We start from the raw sequence: 13,428 nt of genomic DNA, 5'->3' as shown, positions 1-13,428 counted from the left end.
AAGATGTAGAATTTTATGGTTTTCACTCCTCTGCTGTTTCTTGCTTTACTCTAGACAAGACAATCTTCATGGCAGGGATCCCTCTGGGCTTTTGTTTGTGCATCTATACTGGAGGAGAGTGAACTACCTTTATCTCTGTCACTCTTTATTTTGAATAATATTCCTAAGTTTTACCCATTTCAAAAACAATTAATAATAAATTATAAGTACTATAATACTTTGAGGAAATGAAAGAAAACTGGTGAGAGTAGTTGATCTGAAGTTAACCTACATCCAAGGCAGCCTGGTCTTTTAATCCAACCATAAAACATAGCCCAGTAGCATAAAAAAAAGAAAAAAAAAAAATTAGGAAAGTTAGGCAGCCATAAGGGAGAGACATGTTCAGGTTTGTGTTCTCGGGGATTAGCTATGGGGGCTCAGATGAGTCCCCACATACAGAATATAACTGACAGAGTCAGTCTGTCTGTCCTGCACTGCTACTCCTCCTCTCAATCCCCATGGTACTGACCAAAACCACAGTTGGAACAGTTATTCTCTCATCAGAACTGCATCAATAAACAAGAAAAAAAGAAAAAAAAAAAAAAAAAAGAGAGAAGTATCGTGCATCAGGGAAACAAGGGAAACATGCAAAGCAAGACAAAGAATATGGAGAATTTCTGGGGAAACTGTGTATCAGAAAGTGTCCATACAAAACCTGCAGACAGTTAGGGGAAGAGGTAACTTGGCTAGATGGGAAGAATTTATTTTGCATTGCAGTTTAAAGGCAGAGGGGAACCATCCTGCTCCGATTTTCAAAGGCCAGTGTGTTTATGTTCTTTCAGCACCCTTATAAAAGAGGACAGTGGTTTCCCAGCAGACATTGTCCCTCCTTTTCCTTTCTCATTGAAATTGTTCCTCCATTTTGAGAGAGACATGCTGAGCTGCTGGTTACATCACAGGATCTAGCTGTCAGTGAAAATCTCTGAGTGCCACTTGCTCTTTGAACTCCAGGAACAAGTAACAGGGAATCCTGCACACCAGAACCTTTGCAGACCATACATGCTGTCAGGTTTCAAACTTAACAGTGCATTTTCTTATGTATCACAACATGTAATACCATTGGCGCAATCATTGCTATTACTTCATCTCTTTTCTAAACTGCATTGCTACAATGCCTCTGAAGCAGGAAGTTACATTTTGTATTATTTTAGTAAAATAATGTCAACAACTCCCCACACCCCAAAAAAACCACTTTTAAATAAAAATTGATGAACTTAATTTATTGAAGAATCTGATACAGTAATTTCTTGTTAGTTCTACTCTGAATTGCAGTGTCACAAAGCAGAAGATAGAGAAGAAATTGCTGTTTGACTAGACATCCTACACATTTTCCCAGAAAAATAAGTAGACTGTACAATTATATAAAGGTCTATACAGAACACCGCAGGGCTACTAGGTTTGATTCACAGAAATCAATATACTGGTCAGTGGAAAAGAAGAAAGCTAAGATGACCTGCAATTTCTTCACTGAAATCCAAAAAAGTTTTCTTGATGCTCCTAGGACAAACTCTGAACATCCAATCAGACTCCAACATGAGATAAATAATTACGCAGTGGCACACAAACCTTCAGATAAGGAAATTTATAGGAGTCCAGAAAAAAAAAGAAAAGTTTATGAATACATTCTGGACACTTGATTAGTCTTGGGAGTGAGAACAGAGACTAGAGCAGGTCTAGGGGCTCAGGAGACCTCTATTGCAGATTAACTTTGTGAACATGGCCCGTGATTTTATTTCTCTATTCCTCAATTTCTCTGGTCTCTATGTAGATGTCTCTACTGCTGATGAGTGCTAAAAAGCTGAAGAAGTTAACTAAGTACAGATTTTACATTGAAAGGCAATATATTACTAAAAATTACTAATTTCAAGGACACTTCAAAGACATGTTGAAGGAAACTGCCTGCAGAGAGGGATATCTATATAGCACTTATATTGCTCCTACTGTTTGAGTAGCACCTGTTCCTGGACTAGTGTTGTAGACACCCAAGTCATCTTTGTGAGTGATGTGCAACTTCCAAGGGAAAAAGTGCTTCTCAGAGGGACTTCTTCTGCTCTGAGACACCATGAGTTCAACATCCTGATCAGAGAGCAAGCGGATCAGATCACCATCGGGGTCCCGGTAATTCAAAACAATGTCATCTTGGTTAAACTCCTGCCTGGGAGAAAAGAAATTGATTGATCCCCAGAAATCAAGGAATGCCTGGGAGGTGCTACATGATGAACAACATACTGACAATCTAATTAATTTTGATAAAAGCCACACAAAGCCTTGGGTGTCTTGGCTTTCTTGATACAGCTAGTACATCATATAGCCATATTCATGTTGTGTTGTGTTTAAGCTAAGAAATCTATCAGAACCAAGAACCATTTCCAGTAACATCACATAAATGGCACAGTTCAACTGTGTGTTTGATAGAATAACCATGCAAAAGAGCTGATGGTTGCTACTACCCACTTTTGCCTACTTATTTTTCCTCTTCCTGAAGAGTGTAAGAATATTAGAACAGGTGCTCTATTACCAATATTTACAAATACTTAATGTTCCAAATTGTTGATGTTCAAAACCAGATTAATCTAGTTTAACACTAGCTTAGCAAGTATTAGAAGGCCATGTCCTACATCCTGAAGAAATGTCCTAGACAAAAGATACTTTAATGGGAGTATGGCTCTTAGTACAAGAAATGGAAATTTCTACCCATCACAATTGAGTCAGAAGTGTGCCTCATTCCTTACTCATTGACAGTCCCAAGAAGAACTAGAATCTGCACAGATGGCCCTGGGACAAGTCAAAGTGCAACTTCTTCAAGACACTTGAAAATACTTCATACACAAAACATAGTGATGACCAAGTAAAATGCGGAAAATCTCAAACCAGAATGAGCTTGACAAATGTTTAAGCATCAAATATATAATCAAGTGCTTGCATTGTACCTCATCAATGCCATTAGATCTTTGAATGATGGAATGCTGCTCAGATCCTCATCCACTGAGATATCCCTGCATTTAGAATACATCTAATCATTACATATCATGACAAGAGAATTGTTGGTGTTTCTTCAGCAATAAACTGGAAGACTATTTTATTACTACCTGACAGTGCTCACAGTTTCATCATAGTAATAACAGCGAACTTTATTAACGGTGTCTTCCTTCTGTGGTAAATCTTTTATGATCTTCACAAAAGCACATGGGAAAATCCCAGTGGCACCATCAGCAGTTCCCTGGAATTATAGGAAATGTTAGAGTCAAGAAAACCATGCCATTTTGGCCACATGCAATAGGTTCTGGAATTCAATTAATTTACACAGAAACAACAGTAAGAATTTTTCCACTATAATCAAGAAAATAAATTCTATGGAAGTGACCTGGTGGCATCCCTTCAAAGATTATAAAATTACATAGTCAAATACTAGGCAGGGGAGTGAAACAGTGTGTAAAAAATTAAAGTCAGATGGTTAGCAAGGAAGGCTGTGGTGTTTGAGCAAGCAGAGATATCATATCAGCAAACACACAGTATGTTCCCCTCATCCTTTTTTCAGAACACTGCTGCATTACCCAAGTTCTCTCTAATCAGGCTGACGTGTGTTGTGGTATGAAGCATGAAGCATACATCAACTCACCCTGAGGCAAGAAAACAATTAATCACTGAAATGGAGTTTCCATCTCCTTTCTGTGGCCTTTCTGTGTTCTAATCACTTCCAAAGAATTTAAAAACATTCCAGCAGAAGCAAATGCAAATGAAAACTGAAGGCTGGAGGGCAGAAAATTTGTAAGCTAAAAACCATCAAGTAACCAAACAATTACTAATTTGGAATCAAGGACTTAGTCTTGACAGTAAGACCTGATTATGGTACAGTTTCTCCTTGAAAGGAAGAGGCAGGTCACAGGACCAGGAGAGCCCTTTCTACTCATATATTTCAAGGTATGCTAATCATTCAGTACTGCTATTGCTGTCTTACCTCTAACCAGTCTTTGTTTACTTTGCTGAGTAGATAGATCAAATCTCCCTTCTTGAAGCTGAGTTCCAGTTTATTGGTTCCAGGAAAATCAAACAGTGCCTGTGGAAAGTAATAACCTCAAAATTATTGATTCACAGAATTACAAAAGCAAATCTTTCTGCTGTGTTCTTGAGGAGAAAGCATAAAGCAGCAAGGCAGTGTGCATTTTATCACCACATACATATTTCTGGGATAAGGTCAGATGTATTTGACCATAGTCTGCAGTTCTCATAACCTCTTCTCATGCTCAGCTCACACAAAACTGCTTTGAAAAAGCAGTGAAAGCACTAGGATAAACATGGCCCTGAGAGAGCTACATATAAGGATTCTTAAAGTGGCAGAACACTGAGCACCAGAGAAATAAATATACATAAGTTGAAAGCAATTAAGAGCAAGTAAGACAACAGAGCTGAAGCCAATTGACAGCTTGAAATCCTGAGAATTGAAATAATATATTATTTCTCATTGCAGCTTTACAGCTTTTAGATTTGCTGCAAAATATCACAAAGAGGCTTAAAAAATTGCAGAACTGTTGTGTCTTAATTTAAGGGTAACTAACTGTTGCTTTAACATCTAGCTTTCAGGTCTGTATGCTGAACTGGGAGATTTGGAAAAGCCTGGGAAATTGACGTGCTGTTAAAATGGAACTTAGATGCCCTCTTCAGGGAAAAAAAACCAAAAAAAAAACAAGAGGCAAATACATGCTACCACCCCAGCAAAAGGTTGGATAGCTGAAATGGCTGAGTTGTCAAAAATGCACATCTCCTCCATTGTCCTTTGCGAACATGGCAGCCATTTAAATGGTCTTAGTGGAGCAAAAATGAAAAGAACTTCTTTATTCTGCATTGCAATGGTTCTTTTGGTCCTGTTAATGCCAAGAGTTCTCTTAATAAAAAAAGAAAAAAAAAAAAAAACTAAAAAAAACCCAAAAATAATGGCTAAAAAATAAAAAATAAAGAAATAAAATAAAAAATAGAAAAATGTTGCGCGGATGGTTCATATGTCTGCTTAACAGCTCTTTCAAAAGCCTTTTTTCACCTTTTGAAAAGTTCTGGTAGGTATATTCAGTACAAATAAATTAATAAAGAAAACCCAAGAGATATGACTGTTCCAAGACCTGTCATTCTCTGTGTAAAAAACTAAACCAACAAACCTCAAAGCAGACGCATGGGGTTTTTAATCTTATATGGCAAAGTCACATGTTTCAGGAAGCAAGATCCTGCTCAGACAAATACTGGTTACGAAGCAGTCTCACGTGCTTAATACTGAGAAAATATACCACAAAAGACCAAGAGTATGGGCATTTTTCAGCAGAACATTTATGTTACAGAAAATACTAAGATGCCTGCAAAGCTTTTAAGTATATGATGAAGTCAATGAAGCTGAAGCTTATGCCTGTTTTAGATTTAACTTATGGGTAGCACTATGCAAATGTGGACAGTAAATTTGGCAGTAAGCTGTACATGTCTCAGTTTTGAATCTCCTGTCATTCTGATTTCACCATGGACCTTCTTATTACTCAAGTGATAGGGAACAGAACACCTCTTTCCATCCTTTGTTTCATTCCCTGTTGTTAAAATCTATTGTTTTTCTCTGTTGATTTCACTTTCTTTCCCCGAGCTCTAATTGAAAAAGGTAACTTGATGGATGAGGTACCAAAGTAAAACAGTTTAATCTCTTGTCCTATGACAGGTTGTGCAGAGTACTCACCTCAGCCCGTGGAGCTGCGGTGCGGTCAAAAATAGGCACTTGATCTGAAATGCTCTTACTGAAAAGAAATGAGACAACAGGGAGGTAAACAACCTTCTAAGTCATTAAAAATGCTACACAGTCAGTATGCAGTGTCTGTGTTTTTACTGTTTAAGGGGCATGTACGCCATAGATCACCAGAGAAGCTGCATGAGAATCTGTGTGCAGCAGTGAAATAAATAAATATGGATGCAACAACACTGCCCTAGTTCTCTCAGTTTCAGTGCAGAGCTGCAGCAATCTGATGGTGTCTGCTGCTGAGAACAGATGGAATTCTCAATGCAGCCAGTATTCTGGACCTCTTTTCCACAGCACTGCTCGGTCCCCCTACTCTGTCTTCTGGGCATCATTGTTTCTAGCTTTTGCAGCATTTAGTTCAAACTCTGCCATCATATACACATGCAGCTTTTGCACTGTTTGAGGTAGGTGAAAAGGAAGTGAGTCCATCTTTGCATGCTGAAAGGAGAATTAATTTATCTGAAGGGTAATGAAGTATGACGTCTACTTAGCAGTTCTCCAAAGGGGTGTCAATGCTGCTATGGAGGACAGACCCCTGTTTAGGCAAAGGACAGGAACAAATTAAGCATTCAGTTTCATTTAGTGTCTGAACCAGTTCTCACTGAATTCAGTGCCAAAGCTCACATTGACTTCAGTGATGCAAGCCTATGTCCTTAAGCTTGGCCTGTATATTCTGCACGTTATTATAGAGAGTATTTTTAAAGAAATATAGACAGGGTTTTATTATTTTATTTTCTATTTATTTTTATTATTTATTTATTTTTATTATTTAATTTTAAAAATCAAGGTATACTCTCATTTACAAATTTTCCTTTAATTCAAGTACCACATCCACTTTAGAAATTTGAGATTACTGAAAATAAGAAACACTCTGTGTTGACTCCACCACAATGACCCTCATAATTAGGGATTCATGGATTCACTTGGAAAACACAGTGGTGATCCTCATCCCTCTCCCCCTGCCCCCAAAACTGGACATCTCTTACATCAAGCAACACTGAAAAAACATGTCAATCACTTACATTCGGCGTGTCCGTGGGCGAAGCCGTCTCAGTCTGTGAGGCACCTGCTCACCATCAAAGGTTGAGTGATAGAAGAACAGCCGTACATCCTCATCCATCAACACCCAAGCAGGGAGGCAGAGTAGGTTCTGTGCCAAGAGCAAGCAGGAAGCAGAGTGTAACAGTGGGAGAGACCAATTCTCTATTTATTTACATGTAACAAATATGCCTCTCTGACCTACAGGATCATGAAGGATATTCATTACTGCCAGAAATCTCCCTCCTCTCCCTTCTCACTCAGCAGGACACAGCTGAACAGCTGACAGTCTCTCCTCTTTACTCCTGGAGTTGGCCAATATATTCCTTCCCTCTTTTTGTACCTGATTTACTGCAGGAGTAAATTGCTTTTTGTATTTTTCTTCAGAACATGAATGACTGTGGAAAGAAGGCAATCTTAAGTAGTGGAAGTCTCAGCCAGTGCTTCAGACTTTTACTGATTTGAAGTTCAGGTCTTCAGTTAACCTGCACACGAAGAATATCTCTCCTTGGTGTATGCTGCATCTTCACTGTAATTCAGGTACTCCAAGAAACCTACCTGTCCTGATTCTGGCTGTGAGTCAGTTTTCTTCTTAGTAGCTGGTACAGTGTCTTGGATTTAGCATGAGAATAATGTTGGTAACACACAGATGTTTTAGTTGTCTCTAACTGGTGGCTTACTTAGGCTAAGCCAAGGACTTTTCTGTTTCCCAAGTCCTGCCAGTGAGGAGCTGCACAAGAAGTCAGGAGGGAGCATGGCCAGGGCAGCTGGTCTAAACTAGCCAAGGAGATATTCCATGCCACAGGACATCATGCCCAGTATGTAACTGCAGAGAGTTGCCCAGGAGCTACTCATCACTGCTCAGTGGACTGGCTGGGCATCGGTCAGCTGGTGGCGAGCAATTTTTGCGCATCATTTGGTTTTGTTCTTCTATAGTTTTATTTATCTCTTTTTGATTACCTCCCTTCCAATTACAATTATTTATTAGTATTGCATTTTACTTTATTTCAATTATTAATCTGTTCTTATCTCAATGCATGGGTTTTACCATTTCCCAATTGTCCTCCCCATTCCATTAGGGGAGGAGGGAGTGAGCAAGAGGCTGCATGGCACTTAGATGGTGGGTAGGGTTAAAGCACAAGCCACACACCCACTCCTAATCCCTTGGATGCACACTCCAACTCTGTATTCATGCAAAACCTGGAGATTCACCATTTCCTCATACATCTTGGGGGTTTTGGTAAGGATATCTATCTGTATGTGAAGGCAGAGAGTGAGCCTTTGTGAACTGCATATGCCAGCAGATCCTACAGTCTGAACAATCTGGGGAAGGGGACTCCAGACTGTACCACAGTGTGAGCACTGTCCCTTCAGGAAAGCAGTACAGAGAGAATCAGATACTTAGAACTCTAATAGAACTGTCTGTCTTAGCTGACTTCAATGGCTAAGTATCTGAAGTGATCAGTGCATTCTTTACTTTAAAATTAAGTTTTACCTTCATGTAGACATTTAGGATAGGAATCCTGTTCTCAGCAATTTCCTTTTTGGCACCAACAAAAACTTTTCCTGGAAAATATAAAACCTGTGACAGTTATTGAAGGGACAAAAAAAAAAAAAAAAAAAAAAAAGGAAAAAGAAAGTAGGCTGTCAGAGAAAAGAATCAAGAGGAAGTAGAAGCTCAAAAAAACCTACATATTTGCTAGAGGATTTAAGGTTTCTAAATGAACTTTACCACAAATGAAGGGACTGTCAATGGAACATTCTCTGGCATCCATAGCCAGGAATTATCTCCTTGTCACAACTACTTCTCTCACTGCATTCCTCTTTAGGACAGCCCGGAGCTGAGAAAGCTGCTAATTAGGCAAAGGTTTGGTACTGACAGCTTACCTGGCAGTACAGGCAGTGTGCAGGTAAATGGGCTGTTATTGCTCTCTGGACCATATCTCTCTTCTAGTTTGGTGTGCAGGGCGTAGAACTCACGATAGCGCCGGAAAATCAGGTATCTGCCACCACCTTTAAGCTTTACTTCAATGACAAACATCTGAAACAGAGAAGAGGGATCCAGGCTGATGTTCATACCTATAAATACTCGCCAGATGAATGTGAGGAATAAAATAGGATCATAAGATCAGTGCTCCATTAGTGGGAATATTCTCTTAGGAGCAGAGAGCTCCTAAGCCTTCAGTTAAGCATCTGCAAATTCAGGAACTAGGAAATAACAGGGTAGCACCAGTGTGGTATTTGTGTGGGTCCAGCTTGCATATGAAGCATGTCCCTGTGGCTGCTTTATATTATATAATCTTAAAAGGAAACATGAAATTACTACATTCAACTTTATGCTTGCACACTTTTCTTCAGTGACAAAAAAAATACATTAGGGAGACAAATACAAATATTTTACAATAAGAGAACTTGGAGATCTAAATCTAGAGACAGACATCAGAATTGAAGACATTCATACTTCTTTTTGACTTTAATGTACACAATTGCAGAAATATGGTCTGCCCTCCTTCAACCACTATTTTATTTTATCTCTTGACAAAATTGCTTTGCTCTAAAGGAACCCCACATTTCCATGCATTGGCCTCTGAGTCGTATTGCAGCCAGATCCTTCCACAAACATAAAGACAGCAATGAAACATCACTCTATTCCGGTGTAAAACCTGAATTCTGCAGTGGGAGTGTTTTTATGAGCAGTGTCTCCAGCAGAAGTCAGACTGAGCTGGTCATATTCAAACCTTCAGAAAATGTTAATGCCTTTCCCTAATATTCCCTTCCTGTGTGCTCTTTTGTGTCTTAATATACTACCTCCTGTGAAGATGGGAGCATCCTAACTTGCCAGTACCATGGAAAAATGAAACAAGACTCTGCCTTTCTACCTTCTGAATTACTTTTCCACTAACTTCACCAATGGTACAGGACTCCAACAGGAAACAAACCAGATACAGGAAAGAATTATGATGTTAGAGGATATTTCCCACATTTCATTCAGAAATTAAGTTTTTAGACTGAATCTGGGATAACTATACTCCATTACAGAAAAATAAAGCAATAAGTCTTCCACATGGAACTACCCATGCCAAAAAGCAATTACACCAGATTAACCGCATTTTGCTTCCCACAACCAATCCAGTCACAGGTGAAGGCATATAGAGGCAGGATAAATCTCCCTTCTTACATAGTAATTAGTAAAGCCTTTCTTCTCTTCAATATCTGCAATATTAGCTGAAACAGGTACATCATCTGGAAGCTGGTCAAAATCACTGTGAAGCAAGAACAGAAGATTTAGGTTACTCACACTGGTTATAGCCTTTGAGGTATCCTATGCCACACAGAACAAAGATAGACAGTATCATATTTTCTAGTATCAAAATGAAGACATTAGAAACTCATGGTGTCATTCTCTTCCTCTGGAGGTCTGATCTTGAGATGTCAAATATCAATAAGTTTAGCACAAGTCAGTGGCCAATACCCCTCTCATTCCTATTCTTCCTCGAGAAGCAGGACTACAAAACAAACACTTGAACTGCTAAGCTTTTCCTGAGAAATGTGATCAGCTGTGGATGCATTCTTAATCCTTCCTTGATCTAGAAGATTTACAATAAGAACTCTGCATCAGTCGATCTTATTCTAAGGAGATCATTATATATCATGATTTATGCTGTTATTATTACTGCATTACTGTAGGGAATAGGAAACAGTTCTGAGAAAAGAGCTTGTTATACAAGGTGCTGTAGAAACTGACAGCACAAAGCTAAATCCTAAAAACTTTATACTCTGTGCAAGATGTGTAAAATGTACCACATACATATAAGAAAAGAAACAACTAAATAAACACAAACAAACAGAAAAAGAACAAAGAAACAAAAACTCTGTATCAAAACTAGTGATGCCTACACCAGCTATCAAAATGTCAAGTTTTCTTGTAAACATCACAATAAAGCAAACTCTTAAAAGAGGCTTGGGGAAAAAAAGAGTAGGCTATCAAATATTTGGAGAGACACCTCCCAGTCATAGCAGATAAGATTCATCTCCAAATCACAGAATATTTGGAGTTGGAAGGGGCCCACAAAGATCATCCAGTCCAATTCTTAAATGAATGGCCCACACAGGGATCAAACCTACAACCTTGGTATTTATCGGCCCCTAACAGCAGATAACCTGAAGCAAGCACAAAGATACTTATTTGAAAATGTCAAAAATGTGTGAAGGAACACTTGGAAGTAGGCAAGGTTGGAATAAGCTTTGCAAATCCTAGAAAGGATTGGATTGGAAGTAAGAAGGAAGGATCGCTGCAGGAACACCTAACGAGCAGCCATATGACCACAAAGTCAAGTTACTGGTCTGTACTGTCCACACAACAAAAAAGCATGGATTGGCAGGTGCTTCTTCCTCTACCACCTTCCCCTTGGTGCAACAGCTTTGACAAGCAGCAGATAAATTCACCTTTGCTTCAGTCTTTTAATTCAGTGTTGTTAGAGGGATATTTATATTAAAACCTGAGTAAAAAGCATTTAGAATGAGGAAGAAAGGATAACAAATGAGATATAGAAGGGCTTTTAAAAGGGTCATCTAAGAAATGCCAAGCTGAGAAAATGTTAAATAGTCTGATAACACAAAAAAAAAAAAAAAAAAAAAGAAAAAAAAAAAAAAGTGGTTGTTGTCTTAGTTTATTCTTCTAGAAGAATATCCCAAGCAGGGGCTTCCACAGGGCGTAGCCCATTTGAAATTCTGAAGTAATGATGCAACATCTTGCAATAGTTTGGTGTATGAGGAGAATGCCATGAATCAGCACCACCCACAATACTTTAAATACTACCCCTTACTGTGAAGAGGGATGTGGTTATGGAGACCAGGATATATAATTAGTCATATCACAAACACTCATATCATAAACTCCAGTAAAAGGGAAACTGTTTTGCAGTTATAAAGAGGACAATGACCCACTATGTCCTAGGTGGTGATACTCCCCACAAAAAGAAGAAAGTCCACTCCAGCATAAGAAATGGTCTGCTCTATAACCCTAAGCAGCCTAATAGTGTGGAAGTTATGATAACAAGAAGCCTTTTAGAATCACCAAAGATGCTCATATCTCAATTAACCAAACAGATCACAGGAGTTACATGAGGCTTGTGGGGAGGCAGGAGCAGGGAGAAACACATTACCTCTTTTCTCGCAGCTGTCGGGGAAGAGACATGGTTCTTCTTAAATCCAGATGACTAAGATCTATTCCTCTACTTCTTGAGCAGTTCCTGGTTTAATAGGATGAACACAAAGTCAAAGTAATTCTCCCTGCATGAAACAACATTCCTTTGCAAGGCCTCAGAGATCTTTTTTTAATGTTTCAGTGTCAGACGATTTCTGCTGTACCTCCCCACCCCCACAAGTTTGAGGAAGTACCAGGGGGAAAACAGTAATAAAGAGAGACTGTTCTGTGATGTCGGTCATGTCTCAAAACTGCCACAATTGAGAAACTGAAAGCCCAAGAAAAAGCACAAACTATGAGCCACATATTCTGTTGTCCACCCTCCTCTGAAACATTTGCAGCTAGCTCTGGCCTCTGTTGAAAGCCAGTATGAGTGGGCTCAGCAAAGCCTGTTTTGCCTCAGTTAAAGTGTCCCCATATACACCTCTACATTAATATTTGTAAACTAGGATGAAAACTCCTGATCCCCTCTTAAAGCTCTGTGTTTCGCAAGGATCCTCCTTTTCACAGACCAAGAGCCAGGAGGTGGAGCTAAAGAATAAATTTTAAAATGAGAGCAGAATATATCATCAGAAAAATCAGCCTTGTCAAACACCAGGGCACCGGGTACAAGAGATGAGCTTTGAAGGATGGATCAATGAAAGTAAGAAAGAAGTCCCTTAAAAGCCAAAGATCTTTTTGGCTTCATGTGTTCAAAACAACCCACATACAAAGACAAGGTAATGGCTTGCCCTGGCTTGTACTCAAACTATAGTGACAAAGCATTTATATAACATCAGTTAACAATCTTTCAAGAAGAAAATAAAAGGAAGAAAGTGATGAGGAAACAATGATTTCTTAACGATATGGTGAAGTTGTAACACAGCTTATCTGCCTTAGCCAAAAGCTGTTATGTGCATCCTTGCCTCTCCATTTCTGCCTTTGACTCTCTTCCATTTTCATGTTCAATACATATTTGCCTCCTTCTACTCCTTCCGCTGACAAGAACAAAAATTCCCTTCTGAATGGAGCAAAAAAATCAACCAGCATCCTTCAAAATAAAACCCTATTTGCAACTGTAATCATCAGCCTTGAGAGTAACTGCATTGCATCGCATTTTAATGAAGTAAATCCTTCACCCATCTCCTTTCCATGGATAACTCTAGGCACCACATTAGAACCTGAGAGGGGATATAGTGTCTCTTGATCAGAAGGAACCAGGAGAACAAAATTCTGAACTGTATTTTCTGAGTGATCTGCTACTCTGCTACATATCATAGCTTTGACAAGAAAATCATAGAAAGGGTATCCTAATTTTTCAAATGTCCTGAAAGATAATCTAGATACAATGCAGGTACATCTTTTAATAGACAGAGGATATGACACAATGCAAAAATGCATG

General features: G+C 38.9%; 1 protein-coding gene across 3 annotated transcripts; it reads right to left on the bottom strand.

Moving 5' to 3' along the window:
* Positions 1 to 1,250: 1,250 nt before the first annotated feature.
* LOC131591786 (neutrophil cytosol factor 4-like) lies at positions 1,251 to 12,217 on the bottom strand. Of its 3 annotated transcripts, none has more exons than XM_058862839.1 (10): positions 12,007 to 12,217; positions 10,020 to 10,104; positions 8,729 to 8,882; positions 8,337 to 8,407; positions 6,826 to 6,953; positions 5,747 to 5,804; positions 3,998 to 4,096; positions 3,129 to 3,259; positions 2,970 to 3,035; positions 1,251 to 2,194 (listed from the first exon to the last, which is right to left on the bottom strand). In XM_058862839.1, exons 1-10 carry the CDS (start codon positions 12,036 to 12,038, stop codon positions 1,966 to 1,968), a joined length of 1,053 nt encoding a protein of 350 aa, XP_058718822.1. In that variant the 5' UTR covers positions 12,039 to 12,217; the 3' UTR covers positions 1,251 to 1,965. The 3 variants fall into 3 exon arrangements, with proteins under 3 accessions (XP_058718822.1, XP_058718823.1, XP_058718824.1); XM_058862841.1 differs by having other exon boundaries at positions 2,021 to 2,190; positions 12,007 to 12,199; XM_058862840.1 differs by lacking the exon at positions 10,020 to 10,104 and having other exon boundaries at positions 12,007 to 12,199.
* Positions 12,218 to 13,428: the final 1,211 nt, after the last annotated feature.

The sequence above is a fragment of the Poecile atricapillus genome, chromosome W (assembly GCF_030490865.1).
Source record: "Poecile atricapillus isolate bPoeAtr1 chromosome W, bPoeAtr1.hap1, whole genome shotgun sequence".
Taxonomy (NCBI): domain Eukaryota; kingdom Metazoa; phylum Chordata; class Aves; order Passeriformes; family Paridae; genus Poecile; species Poecile atricapillus.
The sequence above is the reverse complement of the archived record's forward strand: the minus strand, read 5'-3'. Positions and strand labels throughout refer to the sequence as shown.

Excerpts from the sequence above, each read along its gene's own strand:
- LOC131591786 (XM_058862839.1), bottom strand. The coding sequence starts at position 12,038 with ATGTCTCTTCCCCGACAGCTGCGAGAAAAGAG. Across the intron at positions 3,036-3,128 it reads GAAACTGTGAGCACTGTCAG|GGATATCTCAGTGGATGAGG; the intron begins GTAGTAATAAAA and ends TTCTAAATGCAG. Across the intron at positions 2,195-2,969 it reads GATCTAATGGCATTGATGAG|GCAGGAGTTTAACCAAGATG; the intron begins GTACAATGCAAG and ends CTTTTCTCCCAG.